The 15763-nt window shown below is 31.8% G+C and overlaps 1 protein-coding gene across 3 annotated transcripts; it reads right to left on the reverse strand.

Moving 5' to 3' along the window:
* Window positions 1–517: 517 nt before the first annotated feature.
* LOC131850919 (baculoviral IAP repeat-containing protein 3) lies at window positions 518–15159 on the reverse strand. Of its 3 annotated transcripts, none has more exons than XM_059201326.1 (2): window positions 14917–15159; window positions 518–3298 (listed from the first exon to the last, which is right to left on the reverse strand). In XM_059201326.1, exons 1-2 carry the CDS (start codon window positions 15086–15088, stop codon window positions 2043–2045), a joined length of 1428 nt encoding a protein of 475 aa, XP_059057309.1. In that variant the 5' UTR covers window positions 15089–15159; the 3' UTR covers window positions 518–2042. The 3 variants fall into 3 exon arrangements, with proteins under 3 accessions (XP_059057309.1, XP_059057311.1, XP_059057310.1); XM_059201328.1 differs by lacking the exon at window positions 14917–15159 and adding an exon at window positions 8869–9072; XM_059201327.1 differs by lacking the exon at window positions 14917–15159 and adding an exon at window positions 4491–5135.
* Window positions 15160–15763: the final 604 nt, after the last annotated feature.

Below are 15763 nucleotides of genomic sequence, written 5' to 3' on the forward strand. Positions count from 1 at the left end.
TTGGTGTTTATGTTATGTGACTAATGAAGAGTTATTTTGAATGATGTACTCAGATCGAACAGCATAATCAAAAATGATTATGCTAAAATATTTAATTATGACATCATTTCAGATCATAAGTCAGATTAGATCGCCAGAGCCCCGTTCGTTATTCAGCAGAGTGCACCAGTGGCAGGTGAGGTTGACTTTGCCCAAGTGGTGTTAGGGTCGGGCACTTACACCCCAATTGATTATCTTAAAAAAATCATTAGATTAATTTGTAAATAATACTTATGTAACCGTAAACTTTTTAATTAAAATACTTTTGGCCTTGTGGCTATTCTTTTACGTATATGACCAAACTCCATGAAATGAACAGTAAAATTAGTTATCAAGTATTAATATGTCAATCAAATTTTTTATTTCAAGATCGGCAGAAATATTTATAAATCGAACGTAAACATTCTGAATATTCTATGTGTATCTTTTATCTATAAAATACAAATTATTACAAAAACAAATTTTATAAGTTAGATATTTATATTATACAGTAAAAACATATATAATAAAGTAAGTAATAAATAAAGTAGCATAGTACAAGTTACAAGTACTGTTTTGTAAGCAGTACCAATCAAAATTACAACCTCAATAATTTTTCATTTGAATTAACTTGGTAGGCAGGCTACTACTTTACTTTATTCTCATCCAATTTAGATATTAATTCTTGTATATCGATCTGCAAATATGTATCTACCGTCATAATATTTTTATGTATATTTACATAGACCTAATAATGTGAAAAAAATTAAACACGGATAAAGCCAGGTTCAGGGCATACAAAAACTTAATTAATTAATAAAATGAGAATAATAATTAAGGGTAATCTGCCTTCTCTATTAAATTAAATGTAATTGATTGTATGTTGAAATATCCATTAAGATATTTACAATATTATTATTATACATTTTTACATACATTACAATATTAAATCATAAATAATATAATCAATAACTAATAATTATTATATTACAAATTTATTTTATAAAATATTCTGTGTAAGGATGGTGATAAAAACATGTTTTTTTTATAATATTTTAAGATGCATTGATTAAATACAAATGTTTTCTATAAAATGTTACTTCTATTGTTTCGCGTTTAGTTCACGTAATATAGTTTAAGGGTGTCTACACGAATTTTTTAATCGTAATTGAAGTGTTTAACCCATTTCACGTTTCGACTAGGTTGCACTAACCGTATTCATGTCATGCTATGATGTCACTCTTGAAAACAGGAAAAGTAGTTCGTTCAACAACCTTTACTGGACTGTTCACTGTAACTCACGCTATACTCACTATATAACCGAACCTCGTCTAAACATATTTACCACTGGATATTTCTGCGTGAAATTCAACGATAAAGCTTAGCCAAGGTTCGGTAACATCAATCAATATGTGTACGTGCCGTTAATGATGTAAGTCGCAAAGTTACTATGAATAATCTATCTACGATAGTTAAAACTATTGTCACGCACCAAAGTGACATCATAGTGAAGCCTTAAACACGGCTAGTGCAACCTAGTCGAAACGTTGAATAACTTAATACTTTAATAACCATTAAATAATTCGTGTTTAGACCCAACAAACCATATTGACATTATGCCTTTCATTTGAAAAAAGTAAGATTGAATCTAAGTGGAATGATTATTCTTAGTAAGGTCAATATTTTGTATTGTAGTGTGCGAAAAGATGGCTAAATATATGCACCGACCGTGGTCGAGCGGTTTAAATGATAACTTTCCGCAATTTTAAATTTTATCGTGGTGAGATAATTAAATTGAATACAAACCAAAATAAGGGGTCCATAAAAATAGACTAGCGAAAAATACCTATTACAATCTACAGAGGCGATAGCGGTTGTGGGGCACGGATTAATTTCCGCGACGCTAATAATCATAAATACACTTCATCATTAAGTGATATATCGATGAAGGATCTTTCATTGTTTGTACACCTTTTGTGAATGCAGTTTCAAGGCATTCGGTGTCTATGCTGTTCCACGCCATTTCACGAAAAATATAACCGGACTGTGCTTTGTATCGTTACGCGGCATATTGGGCACTTGTCAGTTGATAATGCGCATTTTGCACAGGCACATACGTGTCCACATGGAATGATTACTACATTACATTCATCCACATAACATACTTTACATAATTTACTTGAATCTTCAGTCTCATTACTAGTAGTGTTTGTAGTAGCTGCCGATATTTTTTCTGGTTTACTTGGTGCTGTCTCAATTTCTGGTTTACTTGGTGATGTCTCAGTTTCTGGTTTACTTGGTGCTGACGCCTGCGATGCGTTATTCTGTGGCGCATTTAAAACTCTTTGTACATAATCTCGCCCCTTAACTGTATTAAGAAAATAGCAGCGAGAGAACCATAATGCATGTTGTTCCCATGGTACATCATCTTTCTCCCAATCCTTAAGTCCACCATCACAGAAATAGCACTTGGTTTTGTCGCCTGTACCAGTGTAATAGAAACCAGCATCAGCTAATTCTTCCGGTTTCTGAGGCATGCTGCGTGGCCAATCATCAAAAGAACGCAGACGAGCCGGATATGTTTGGTATTGGGGATGAACAGGCGTTTGTTTAGTAGGCAGAGCTCTCGTACCACATTCATCACGTCCACTCGTAGAAGTCGAACCAGAGCATAGATTACCCATACAAGGTGGTTGTTGCACAAGATTGTACAAAGTATCTGTGTTGGATTTCTTGAGTAGCAATGGACATTGTGGTGACCATCGCTTATGATCTAATACAGGATCATCTCCCTCTCTCCAACTCATTATCTCTACATTACAATAAGCACAAATTACTTCATCACCACGACCCTTGTAGTAAAATCCACATTGTGCAAGTTTCTCTGGAGACAAAAATGGGACAGGCCAATTAACAAAAGATTTTAATCGTTCTTCCTCTTTTTGCATATCCACTGATGTGCAAAAATTAAACCGATCGCGGTTGTCAATTCTATCAGTAGACGGCGTGTTAGGAGATGTTGGTAAAGACAGAAGATAGAGGCTTTCTTTTTGCTTATTATCTGATCGGTTTGATTGTTCGGAACAGTTAAATTTATTTCTGTTATCGTTGTCATTAGATTGTGAGCTAACAGCAGAGTCTGAGGACGATGAGCTAATAGCAGAGTCTGAGGACGATGAGCTAATAGCAGAGTCTGAGGACAGCGTTGGTGATGGTGGCGATGTGGATTGCGGAGAAGACTTGTAGATAACCGACAAATCCAGATTCGGGAAGTTTTGCACTGCAAGAAATAAAACAAATTTGATTTAGTTTAGGTAATTATTAACGCAGCAGCGCGGTCATCTGTTAAGATCAGTAGACAAATACAAAAACATTTAATAAGTTTAAAAATTAATCGGGAGATTTAAAAATAAATATAAATTGAGAAGATTATAAATTGTACTGTAGTTGTATTGTAGTTCACCATCTAAAATACAATTTCGATTTTATCCTCTTTCGATAATATCCAAAATTAGTATACAGTAAGGCACAGTGCGCGCAGTGCCAAAGCAATATCAAAATTCAAAAATGTTGTTTTGTGTGTGTATATAATATGTACTTTGGGATCCCCAATAATTGCACATGGAGACTCGACGCCGCACCACGTTGTTAATCCGTTTATTAATTGATAATGGGTAGGTAAATATAACATGTTTCGGATATATTGGTTTTTAAAAAGTTACACCATGCCAAAACTTGATTCATGAATTTGAACTTTATTTCATCAGTGTATGTACAGTTATGAATATTGTCACTGTGTTTTGAGTCGGTAATTTAATTTGTAAAACCATTACAATTAACCCTGTAAAACTGAAACAGTCGAAATCATTACTTACCCACCCATTACTAATTAGTTTAAAGTTTATAGCTAGGTTATAGGTTATAGATCAATTATATTTTTATCATAATTTATTGTATAAGTATGTTCTAGGAGAACGCCTATGTTTAATAAATATGAAAACATAGCGACGTGTATTCATTCTACAGTCCATATAACAAGTCCTCGGGCAGCCGGCCCGGTTGGCTGCGTCATTACATTCCATTCCAGCATCCCCGCCTCTCGCGCTTTCCCCGCTCTAGGTGCATTCAGTGCGCATGCACTCAGTGCGACCCACAATCAATTTTTCACAATCCGACCGTATACAAAATTTTTATAAATTGAGTTTTGCTAGTAGTTAATTAATTGTGTCCTGATAAAACAGAAATAATTTTAAACTACACTAAGTCATGGTCTACTAAGAGATCATTGTTTTTTACATTTTAATGATGTTGTTATTACAATATTATTAATATTAAAATCAATTAACATTGTAATAACTGGAACAGTCTATTCACATATTTCTATATCTCACAAATATTAATGAATATTCGGACTGTACTCTAACAAACAATTTGGGTGCCAGGCTGCGTAGAATGTACCGATCGATATTTACCATTATTCCGTCTGCTGTCCATTAGGATAGGCATTTTAGAAGATTCCATACACATCAACTTATTCACATAATTGAAATTCACAGGGCAACAAAACGATTCACTGAATTTAAACATGAGGTTTAATTTAATTTCTTAATTTTGGATATTGTGAACGAATTGAAACGACCATCGTTTGGTACTCGAATGTTGTCGTATTGCCTCTAGCAACGATAACAATAACTAACCCTACTGCGCATGCGTACTATAGAGGCATAGACAGAGGGTTCAGAAAGCAACGAGGGTGCGAGTTTGGCACAGCTGTGTGGGGATGTGGACACCTTGATATTATGTTCTATTTACTTATTAATCAAAAATTGTATTCGCAAATAGTTTTCATGCAATATTGCATCTACCTATTTCGAAAACATAATGAAATACAGAATAGTAACAGATGTCATGTTATGTCAGTCATGTTCAAATGCATACATTTGTACTGAGATTTTAATATTTAACACGATAGTATTTATATCTTATTAAAATAAAGATAGACCACCGCGACCGCGACACAGTCTGAGCCTATATAACGCGCATAGTAAGTATTCTTAATATCTAAGGAGTGAGAGGAGGTCGGAGGGACGACGCGGGAGAGTAGTTCTCAATCAGGCGGGCGACTAGTGCAACGTTGCCGCACTGTGCACGGCCGGCTGGATTTCATTCATATTTGAGACACGCCGTTGCCGTTTCAGCGGAAACCGCGACCACACAGCGTAAAAAGGGCCTATGGAATGTGGCAGCACTGTGCGGTGCGGGGCAAGTCTAACGCCAAATAAAAAAGTAGTAAGGAATGCGGACAGAACTTACATTATATTTTTTATAACAATGCTTGATAGAAGTATTAGGATACATTTTATAATTATAATATGGCATAGCTTTGAATAATGATAAATTATTTGTACATATTACTTACTTATTTACCTACCTACGAACCTAGTTTTTGCATACCTACATATGAAAAAAAAAGGATACAGCTACAAAGTGTCAGTTTACAGATAATGTTTCTTAAAATAAATCATGGTTCAAGGTTCTCGATGCGGCGTTCGCCGCAAAGAGAAAATGAAATTCAGCATTGTAGGCACCAGAGTGGCGAGAGGCGGCGCCTCGAGATGCGAGAGCAAGCGTGGGGAAGGGGACGGGGCCACGTTCTCATGCTATGGGTGGTCGACGATCGGCTTTCGAATTCCAATGCCTCGCTTGTAGCGCCTACGCGCTAGCTAGACCATATCTATCCACTGGTACCTATCTATTAGGTCACTTAAAACATTTTTATTTACCAAAATATGAAATGGGTGAAAATACAACTTTTCTCAATGAAAAAGGTCATGTTTAAAATTGTTCATGAATGAATTCGTGTTTGATTCTACAAAGTAAACAAAAGTCTATCTATTTACCGACCATGCTTTATCATAAAACTGAAAAAGAATAAAAAAATAAACTAAAGTATAGACGCCCGGGAATTTCAGCGGAAGCGAACATCCGCCAGATGGGTCGTATTCATACCAAGAGGATATGGATGGATAATAGTAAACAATCCTTTTTACGTCTTCATTACATACGGACATACCTACCTACATCTTGTAAACCATTGATAAACAAGGCGGTTCCACGTTTTTAGGAAAGAAATTAAAGTTTAAAAAATGTTTCTAACTCCACATCATATCATGTTTAGTTGCGTTAGAAACAATTTCACCGCATTTAAATTCTACAAGTACGACCACCTACTTCGTCTGTACAGTATACCTATGCCGCCGACTGGCTATATTCCATACGCGTGTTACTTAGGTAGGAAAAAACTGCTATAATTCCAAAAAAAGAGTACGTATGTAAGAATATTGGTTTCTATCGGACTTAAATGTATAATTTACGCATAGTCCTATCTGACTCATCAACTTGTAGTCAAGTCACCACCTATATTGTCTAAAATTAGTTGAAAAAATACTTTGTCCTTGGGAATAACAATCTGATTTAGGTAAAGAAAAATCAAAATTAAGATTGGCAAGACTTTTTTTCTATATAATAGAATTATTACTATTAATATTTAAAGTTTTGTAGGTTATAATTTATGTATGACGTGGCATCTGACGTTTGTAACGTTTATCGCGTAAGACAACTCAGATTAAATAACCACAGATTAGATTAAAAAAGAAATGCTAAAATATATTTTCAAAGTATTGCTTGAATTTGGTATGTTTTTCATTTTAAAATGTTCTCTTTTTATTTCTATCACATGACTAACTATAATAAATATAAATAGTATAGACTGAACTGCTCTAAACTGTAACATACAAGATCATTGTAATAAAATAACATAAACAGGCTAGCTTTTGGTTCAATACAAGTACAATACTTAATTTTTAAACACAAGCTTAGATCTCAACCAAACAAATTACCATTAAATTGCTAATTTATTGATTCAACCTCCAATAAGAATTAGATCCTAACTAATGTAGGTATGAAAATTGTAATTCAAACTTTGAATGGGTCCATAAAAATATATCTAAACTGCTAATTACATACATGCTTTGACAATACATGTACTAAACTGGTTTTCTTTTAACTTATTAAACATATAACTATACCACCCTAATTATCTAATTAGAAAAATAAAATTTAACTTACTTATAACATTTAGAACTCCTACATAATATTAAAAATATATGTGAGTTTGTGTTAAAACGGAATAACATTTTAGGTGTACTAAATTAGCAAGGTCATACTAGTGCCAAGAGGCCCCAATGGGTATTGTACCCATTAAAGTAGCTAGCTAGCTAGTTGGTATTCAAGGTCAAATTCAACAGCAGCCATTTCTAATATAAAAAACAGGCCTCTGGCATCATTAAGCAAGTGGTCTGAGCATAATGAATATATGTAGTAATAATTGTATATATATTAGTTAGGTTTCTACATGAGTAAATATATTTTAAATATACAAGGCAAACAAACAATGGAAAATACTGGTGTCTGGAAACTATGCCTTTATTATTTTTAGAAAGTAGATGACTAGGAATAAAATATAATGTACAATTTCCCCCTAACCAAAAGTACTTCTTTCCATTAGTAGTTAACTCAAGTTAAGATAATTTCTGTAAAAGAATAAAATAAAAATACCCAGATATTAACAGTTTTTTAGCTTACTATGTATAGCCTATAAAAGTTACAAGATTTTATTAATTTATTTAAAATTGTAATTAAAACATTTTAATTACAATTACTAATATAATTATTAGAGTGAGAGAGAGAGAGAGATTTTACTTATTTTATTTCATTAATAAATATAAATGCTTTTGATATAATAAAATTAAATATTTAGTTTAATGTTTGTTCTATAAAAATAAAGTGATATATAGTGTGCATGTGTTTTACTAGATGGCGTTGAATGTTGCAGTCTTACAAATCATAATGTGTTGAATAATTTGATTCTATTGTCAAATTGTCTAAGAACTACGTAATCATAGTGCAAGTTATACAACAATCATAAGGAAATATGTAATAAAAAAATAACATTAGTATATAATCAATCAATAAAAGAAACATTCTGCTCAATTTATGTACATTCATTCATAATTTAAGAGCCACACTTTTGTCGGTGCAACCTATGCCTATTACAAGTATTAAATTACATTATTTTTTAATATTCAATATGTTTTTCTTTATCTCAATTAATCTATTTATTTGGACCGAACAAAATTTACAATAAAATGTTTAAAACATTAAATTTAATTTCAGATTATTATAATAGTATTAATTAAATAGAAGAGGAATAACAATATATATTTAAATAAAATATAATAAGGAACTTATTATTGATCTTAATCAAGCATCAAACTGAACTTAGCAGGCAGTTATTTTATAGTATTAAACAGTTGGTTAATATAAGCTGAGTTATAATAAACAGATTATAATGCATCTACTTTTGTATTGAAATTTGCTTCAATAATTTATATCGTATTTTAAAACAGAGCTAGAAGTTTGATGAAAAATGAGAATAGTATTGGATTGTCTTTGTTTTTGTTTTTTCATTAAAATCATTAAATGTATGTTATTTGTTCCTTTTACTGTATTAATCATACCCTAAGTATATATAACCAGACTATTGTGACGTACTCGATGATAAATCGATACCTATTATTTTTGACAGAGAGGACATAGCTAGTAAAAGAAAAATAGGGCTATGACAAGCAGACATTTTATAATCTTTGCAAACAATTACCATCTACCCAAGTCGTGGCAATAAAGTGAATAAACAACATTAACTGATAAGGAATTAAGTAAATAATAACTTGTCCTCGTTTTGTGTTAACCATATTGAACCATATGTTGAGGAAAATATTCGTTTATTACCTCCAACTGATCCCATCCTGACGGTAATTCTTTAAACTCAAACTAGTTTTCACTGTGTCCTTTATGCTTCACAATCACAAACACCCTTTAAATATATCGTTTTAATCACAAAAAATCCATGAGGACAGAACAAACAAACATATTCAGTTAGACAGACCGTACGAACACCGAGAACGCCGGAACTGCAACTGCCCTAAAATTACACACGCCTAGCAATAAATGTTGCCAGTGCCATACAATTATTTATACTCGTAACTAAATCGTATCTTAAGATAAAATAAAATAGATAATACGTAAGTAGATATATATCCAATATGCAAATTTGTTGCAATTTGAAAGAATTTTGAAATATTAATCGAACAAATCGATTGTCATTTAATAAAAACTATATTTTTAAACGATTTTAATGTAACTAACAAGAAATCAAGAAAAAAAAAATCTGTTTTGGCTAGCGAAATTGATTACAATTTGTAGCTAATATTAGTTATCATTTTGTTTTAACTGTATTAGTTTAGAGAACTTCATTTTAAAATCAATCTTAATCGTTTATTGGTACATATCGAATATTTTATGATGTCTGTTGTGTTGTAAACTTTTAAGTTAAGGGGACCTATACTTACAGGTCTATAGGTCGGTGGAAAAAAAATCAATTCTTTCGACTCAACCGATAATTTTGATTGAAATGAATAATAATAAGCCTATTAGAGAGAGCCATTTAGTCCCAAATTAAGCCGAACTTGTGTTATGTGATTAGGTAGCTGATAGAAATATTTAATCCATAATGTAAAATAATATATATCCATGTTATAAAAATAATAAAGGATTTAGAAAAAAAATAATTTTTAAATAGTATTATAAATTAAAAAATATAAGTGACGTAAAAATGTATAGAAGTTATCTAATACCAACAATCAATTTTTTCAGACCTTGCCCTGAGGAATTACTCCAAGCTGATGTGCTGATCAAATTTTACTATTTGTGATCTTTCATATAGTTCTTTATTAGTATTAAATTGCTATCAGAGAATAAGTAGCCTTATTCTCTGATGGCAATTATTTTATTAATTTATTTGGCAAATTTAGCAAATGTATAAAGAATAATAATATTAATAATTGTTTATTGAGTATCTATTTACATAGAGAGAGAAGGTAAGAGGAGCACACTATGCATGCTATATTTATTGAGTTAATTACACAGAGAGATAATGAGATTTTAGTCAATTTTGAAATATAGCATGTGACTGTGCTCATCAAATGGGTAATGGCAAGAAATTCCAGAACCAAATAGCTTGTATAGTGAAAGACTCGGTGTAACATTTAGATGCATGAAATGGGAAAGTTAAACAGAGGCTTCTTGTGCTACGTAATTCAGAATCTGCATTTTGGTATGGAATTGGAAATTCTTTTTTAAGTATTTAGTATTAAGAGGGTCGAAAAGATTAGTATAAAGGAGGGTAAAGAATGATATATGACAGTTCCTGCAAAGACAAATGCTGTTTCTGTATTTATTATATCCAGGTAGTTTTTATTTTATTTTTAGAAAACTTAATTTTATTCTTTAAATAAAGTGCCTTTTCTTTGAATAATTTTTGACATATTCATAGAATATAGGAACAACTCAAATGGATTCCCCATTTGAGTTGTTTAAGTTTCGAAATCAAAATGATTTTTTATTATATTGAAAAAACGATATGATATATGGTCATATTTAAGAAGACCAAATACACCAATATTTTTGAACTTATACATAATCTCGTTTTTTTCATTACATGCGAATGTTACTATTTGTCCACAATGGTCTGACGGCAAGTCGCTCAAGTTCTAATTTTATTACTTATAGGACTATCAACAAGAAGATCGCAAATTTAATTGTTGTTCAGTAAGATTCACATAGGAGGATCTGCATAATCTAGAATTGAGAGTAAGCACAAAAGTACGAGCTAAATATCTATTGGCAGGAAGTTTTGCAATTATTGAGGCTTCCGATAGACTCAAACATTTTTCGACTTAATTGCCAAATTTGACCATTGTAGTGTTTCGTCGAATTGAAGACCGATTGGAAATTCTTTTTTAAGTATTTAGTATTAAGAGGGTCGAAAAGATTAGTATAAAGGAGGGTAAAGAATGATATATGACAGTTCCTGCAAAGACAAATGCCAAATCCCAATTTCGCAAACAACTCAAATGGATTCCCCATTTGAGTTGTTTGCGAAATTGGGATAGATGGTCATATTTAAGAAGACCAAATATACCAATATTTTTGAGTCGCTCAAGTTTATTTAATTGTTGTTCAGTAAGATTCACATAGGAGGATCTGCATAATCTAGAATTGAGAGTAAGCACAAAAGTACGAGCTAAATATCTATTGGCAGGAAGTTTACTTGTAGTGTTTCGTCGAATTGAAGACCGAGGTTTTTTACTTGAACAGTGTATTCTATGCCATGGCTATTAAAATTGATAGGCGGGAGACTTGTTCTATTTAATTTAGACATGGAATATGGGCTTCCAATAATGATACATTGTGTTATCTTTGGATTAAGGCCATAAGCTTTATGCCAATCAGAGATATAGATGAGATAATGATTAATATCGCGAATAGCTTCAGTGAAATTAGACAGAGTAGCTTGAGAATAAATCATCTGCATAGAAATGGTGGTGCATGAACGAAGATGAAGTACGATAGAATTGATAAATACCGCAAAGAGAAGCTCAGACAAAATTCCAACGCTCTGAGGTACACCCGCGGTCGTTGAGCACTAGAATAAATAGATATCTTGGATACGAATACGCTGTAGCGCCGATATAGATAATTGTGAAACGTGTGAAGTGTTAAAAGAATTTAATTTTACATACTGAGTAAATTGTAGACATTAATCTAAAATCTAATAAATAGCGTTAACACTGTCAGTTGCAATTTGTCCATGCCAAGTCGAATATTGTCGCTGATGTTGATGATAAAGTCAGTCGTGGTATGACCAGGGTGGAAACGGGACTAGAGTGGATTTAGATTTATCTATAAGAGGTCTTTTTTAAGGTCCAAACTTAGACATTTATTTTTCTGATCTATTTTTTCAGCAATCAATCAAGTTAAAGCAAGTATAGCATCTTCAGTACATTTTCCCTTTCTAAAGCCGTACTGTTGTTCTGACAAAATCCGGTATTATTAATATCGTCTCTATTACCACCCTTGCCTACATAAATGTAATAGTGGTTTTCTATATAATAAGATATTTACGTTTAGATAACAAGAGAAAATATCTGAGTTGAAACATAGGTAGGTGCGAGATCACTAATGACTGGGATAACCCTATATCTTTCCTTTTTTAAATATTAAATTGGTATATTGTCCCATCCAAGGGCACTATCAGATAAAAATTCATAAGTGTTGTAACTATTTTATCTGAACTGAATACGTAGTCTGGTCTGAGTCTATGTCGAGAAGTAGAAATGTAGAGAGTTGCACGTGATTCATAACACAAAAGTTTTAGTTTATTTACACGGCGACTAAGCCAAAAAAAATGTCAATATTTTCTCTATTTCGGCAAAATATTTATTTTTGTGGTTAATTGATGATTCAGGTGAGTTTCTCATGTTTAGCAATTCAATGTTATGATTTGTATCGGTCTTATTTATATTTACGATGTTTTTAATGTCTCTCCAAACTTTATTTTTAACATGACATGATCCGAGCAGTTATACTTAGCATATATGTTTTTTAATTCATAAATAAAATTAATATTAATGTCACCACTCTTCATATAATAACTAATAAACATACATAATACATACACAACTATAATTATAAATTATTGCTTAATAAAGCATTTTTTCATAGCGTCTTTCTCGTTACACAATGCATCATCTTTGATGCATTGTGTAACGAGAAAGACGCTTATTCTTATGCATAGCATACCTAAATTTAATTACTTATTTTAAAAAATACGCATATTAATTTAGGTATCTACGGCGCTCTTAGGAGGACAGTGTTCCTCCTAAGAGCGCACAAATATAACTATTAATTTTTATAAATTATCGTAAATTTTATTATTTAATATAGAATAAATAATTACTTTTTATTAATATTTAACATGTGTTAAAATCTATTAATTATCTTTCCGTAATTTAATAATACTCTCAGTACCATTCTTTTAATTTATCTTTTCATTTGACTGTTGCCGTTATATGTTGATTTGCATGGTTATCAATAGCAAATATTAACAAGTCGTTGTTTTTGTATAAGCTAAAATTTTAGTTTATTATTATATACCAAAGTTCTGGCTTATACAAAAACATATTTGATTCAAAGTAAACATTTTTACCATTTTCGTTAATCAAGTCTCTGGTAACTGAGAATTAATTTCATACTGTAGCTTTTTCATTTTACTGGCAACACCGTCGCTGACGGACGGTTGTTAAAGTTAGTACTATATTTTTTATGTTGTTTTATGCGAGGGAAATAAATGTCTTGTAAGTTTAAGGGGACAGTAATATTAAAATGCGTTGATGAGGTATTTTTTAAACTGTATTAAAATTCAATTTTTATATAAAACAACAATCTTTATATAAAAAACTATTACAATTAACAATTAATTATTACAGATTAATTTAGAACTTAATTGAGAAGCCTAAAACAAAAGGTCAATATAATCAAATTTTAGCGCAGCCGTCCTCCGTCCGTCGTCATGTTTTAACGGGAAATAGGAACAGCCAATAATTACGAGCTGATTTTACTCCAAAAACTTGGATTGTGATTGTAATTTGCACAAAATTTGGAAGAAAAACTATATACGTCACATACCTATTTATGGTTCTGATACTGGTGCAGACTTGCTGGAACACAAAACGAACTAAACCTGACACCTATGTTATTCTTTTAGGTACTGTACATACACTTTTATTTATCAGTGTTGAGTAAATTGAAATGATAAAAGAACTGTCGTATACCTAGTCGTATACTACTTTTAAAGTACCTAATCTTTGTATATCAAGATACCAATTTTTCATCAACTGTAATACAACTGTATATATATATATTATATCAGTTTTTCGTTACCACATAAAAAGAGGTTTGGAATGTGCTATTAATCTCGATTTGATATTTCTAATTAATTATATAAGAATAACTTAATGTACCATCCATCAGGTGGATATTGTATTAATTACCAGTAGGTATTACAACCTAAAATAAATTGTATTTAAATACAAAAAAAAATAAATGTATTCAGCTTTTTCTTCCATTTTAAAAATTGCCAATTTTCAACACCAAGCTAAGTAAATTGTTTCAAGCAATTAGGTGTCGGTTAAAATTGGAAATAGTTTATACTACTTTTTTTTGTAAATAATCAAGCAATGCCAATATATACCTATAATTAGCTAAGGTCATGGTTGGTCACGATATAATCTATTTTATGGATACGTTTAATCAGCGATTATATATCTAATATTTTTTTATCAAAACTGTATTCAGATTATATCTTTGTAAACATTTTTGTATCTGTCGTTAAACAGCTTAAACATCATATTAACACCAGGACCAGTATATTCGGAGCAATGATGGGGAGCACTGGATCGCTTCATATAGCGCAAACTTCGCAAATTCGGGGGTGATTTCACATAGTGTGCTCGCTTCCATCTGATTTTACCTATGATTAGTGTCTCTTTCTTTTTTGCCTTTTGCGTGGATTATACCCACGCAAAAGACGGTGGTGGTCACGGAAGGTAGAATGATGAACTGGTCTTCACTACGGCCTCACAATGGTAGATATACGCTAGCAGTACACCAGTGAATGATGATAGAATGAGCATGTAGTCAGTTTAGTTAATGCATTGTGGTTAGTTCATGATGAATCGATGGAGAGCAGTCCAGAGAAAACAGCCTTAACCACGATAGTTTCCAGGAGAAACTGCGTGGAGGTCGACCTGACATTGCTAGCAACAAAACAACGTTGCTAGCAATGTCAGGTCCTTGATCTCATCCTTATTACTACCCATTCCTTTCCCCCTTAATGTAGTATCGTGTGTCGTTTACTGGAGCAGTTTAGGTACCTACCTGTCGTAAATTCTTGGCTGGCTGGGAAAGTTTGGCTACGGTTGGAACTGATGTACCTAATATTAATTATTTTTCTTGTAAGAGATCTTTCGTAGGAGTACGGTAGTATGTGCTCATCCAACCCTCGAAGCGAACGGATCAATAAAGGATTTTCACGTAATACAAATCTCATTTAAATAAAGACGCCACAATATGCACAACTAATTTTCTTTAATAATAAACCTTAACATCGTAACGTGCTAGCTCTAAGGCTATATGATATCATACTGGCGATATGTCGTTAATATACGTAGTAATTAAAGAAGTATATAAATGTAGAATAGTGTCTATATATAGATTAGAAGATTAGAACTACATACATAAGTATTATATATTTTATAAATATTAGATTACCTACAGTTATTTATATTATGTCGAATATACACTAGTGGTAACAATTATAGTTATGGCCTTATAGTTAGAAATCCGACAGAAATTTAATATGAGTGATAGTGATAGGCTTACCTCCTCTTTCGTTGGATTTCAATTACCTACATCTACCAAAAAGTAGATTTGCTAAGTATTGCCTTGTCTGTGATAACAGTAATTATATAAATGACGTTATAAAGGTTCTTAACAAAACAAACAAACTAGTCGAACATAATAACTAGGAGATGTTTTCTTATGTTGAACCCGCGACTTCATCTGTATAACGTTTTTGTTTGATTGGAGTAAACTGCACAGACAAACAGAAATAAAATCTAAAAATTATTATTTTAGGTTGTCTTGTGTTAATTTGCCATACCTATATGTCCATGTGCAGATATTGCCTGTCTTTAATATAAAATGAAATCCATTTTCTCATTCT

The sequence above is a fragment of the Achroia grisella genome, unplaced genomic scaffold, assembly GCF_030625045.1.
Source record: "Achroia grisella isolate CSIRO2021 unplaced genomic scaffold, CSIRO_AGI_Agris_v1 utg780, whole genome shotgun sequence".
NCBI lineage: Eukaryota > Metazoa > Arthropoda > Insecta > Lepidoptera > Pyralidae > Achroia > Achroia grisella.

Excerpts from the sequence above, each read along its gene's own strand:
- LOC131850919 (XM_059201326.1), bottom strand. The coding sequence starts at position 15,088 with ATGAGATTTGTATTACGTGAAAATCCTTTATTGATCCGTTCGCTTCGA. Across the intron at positions 3,299-14,916 it reads CAGCCAAGAATTTACGACAG|TGCAAAACTTCCCGAATCTG; the intron begins GTAGGTACCTAA and ends TATTTCTTGCAG.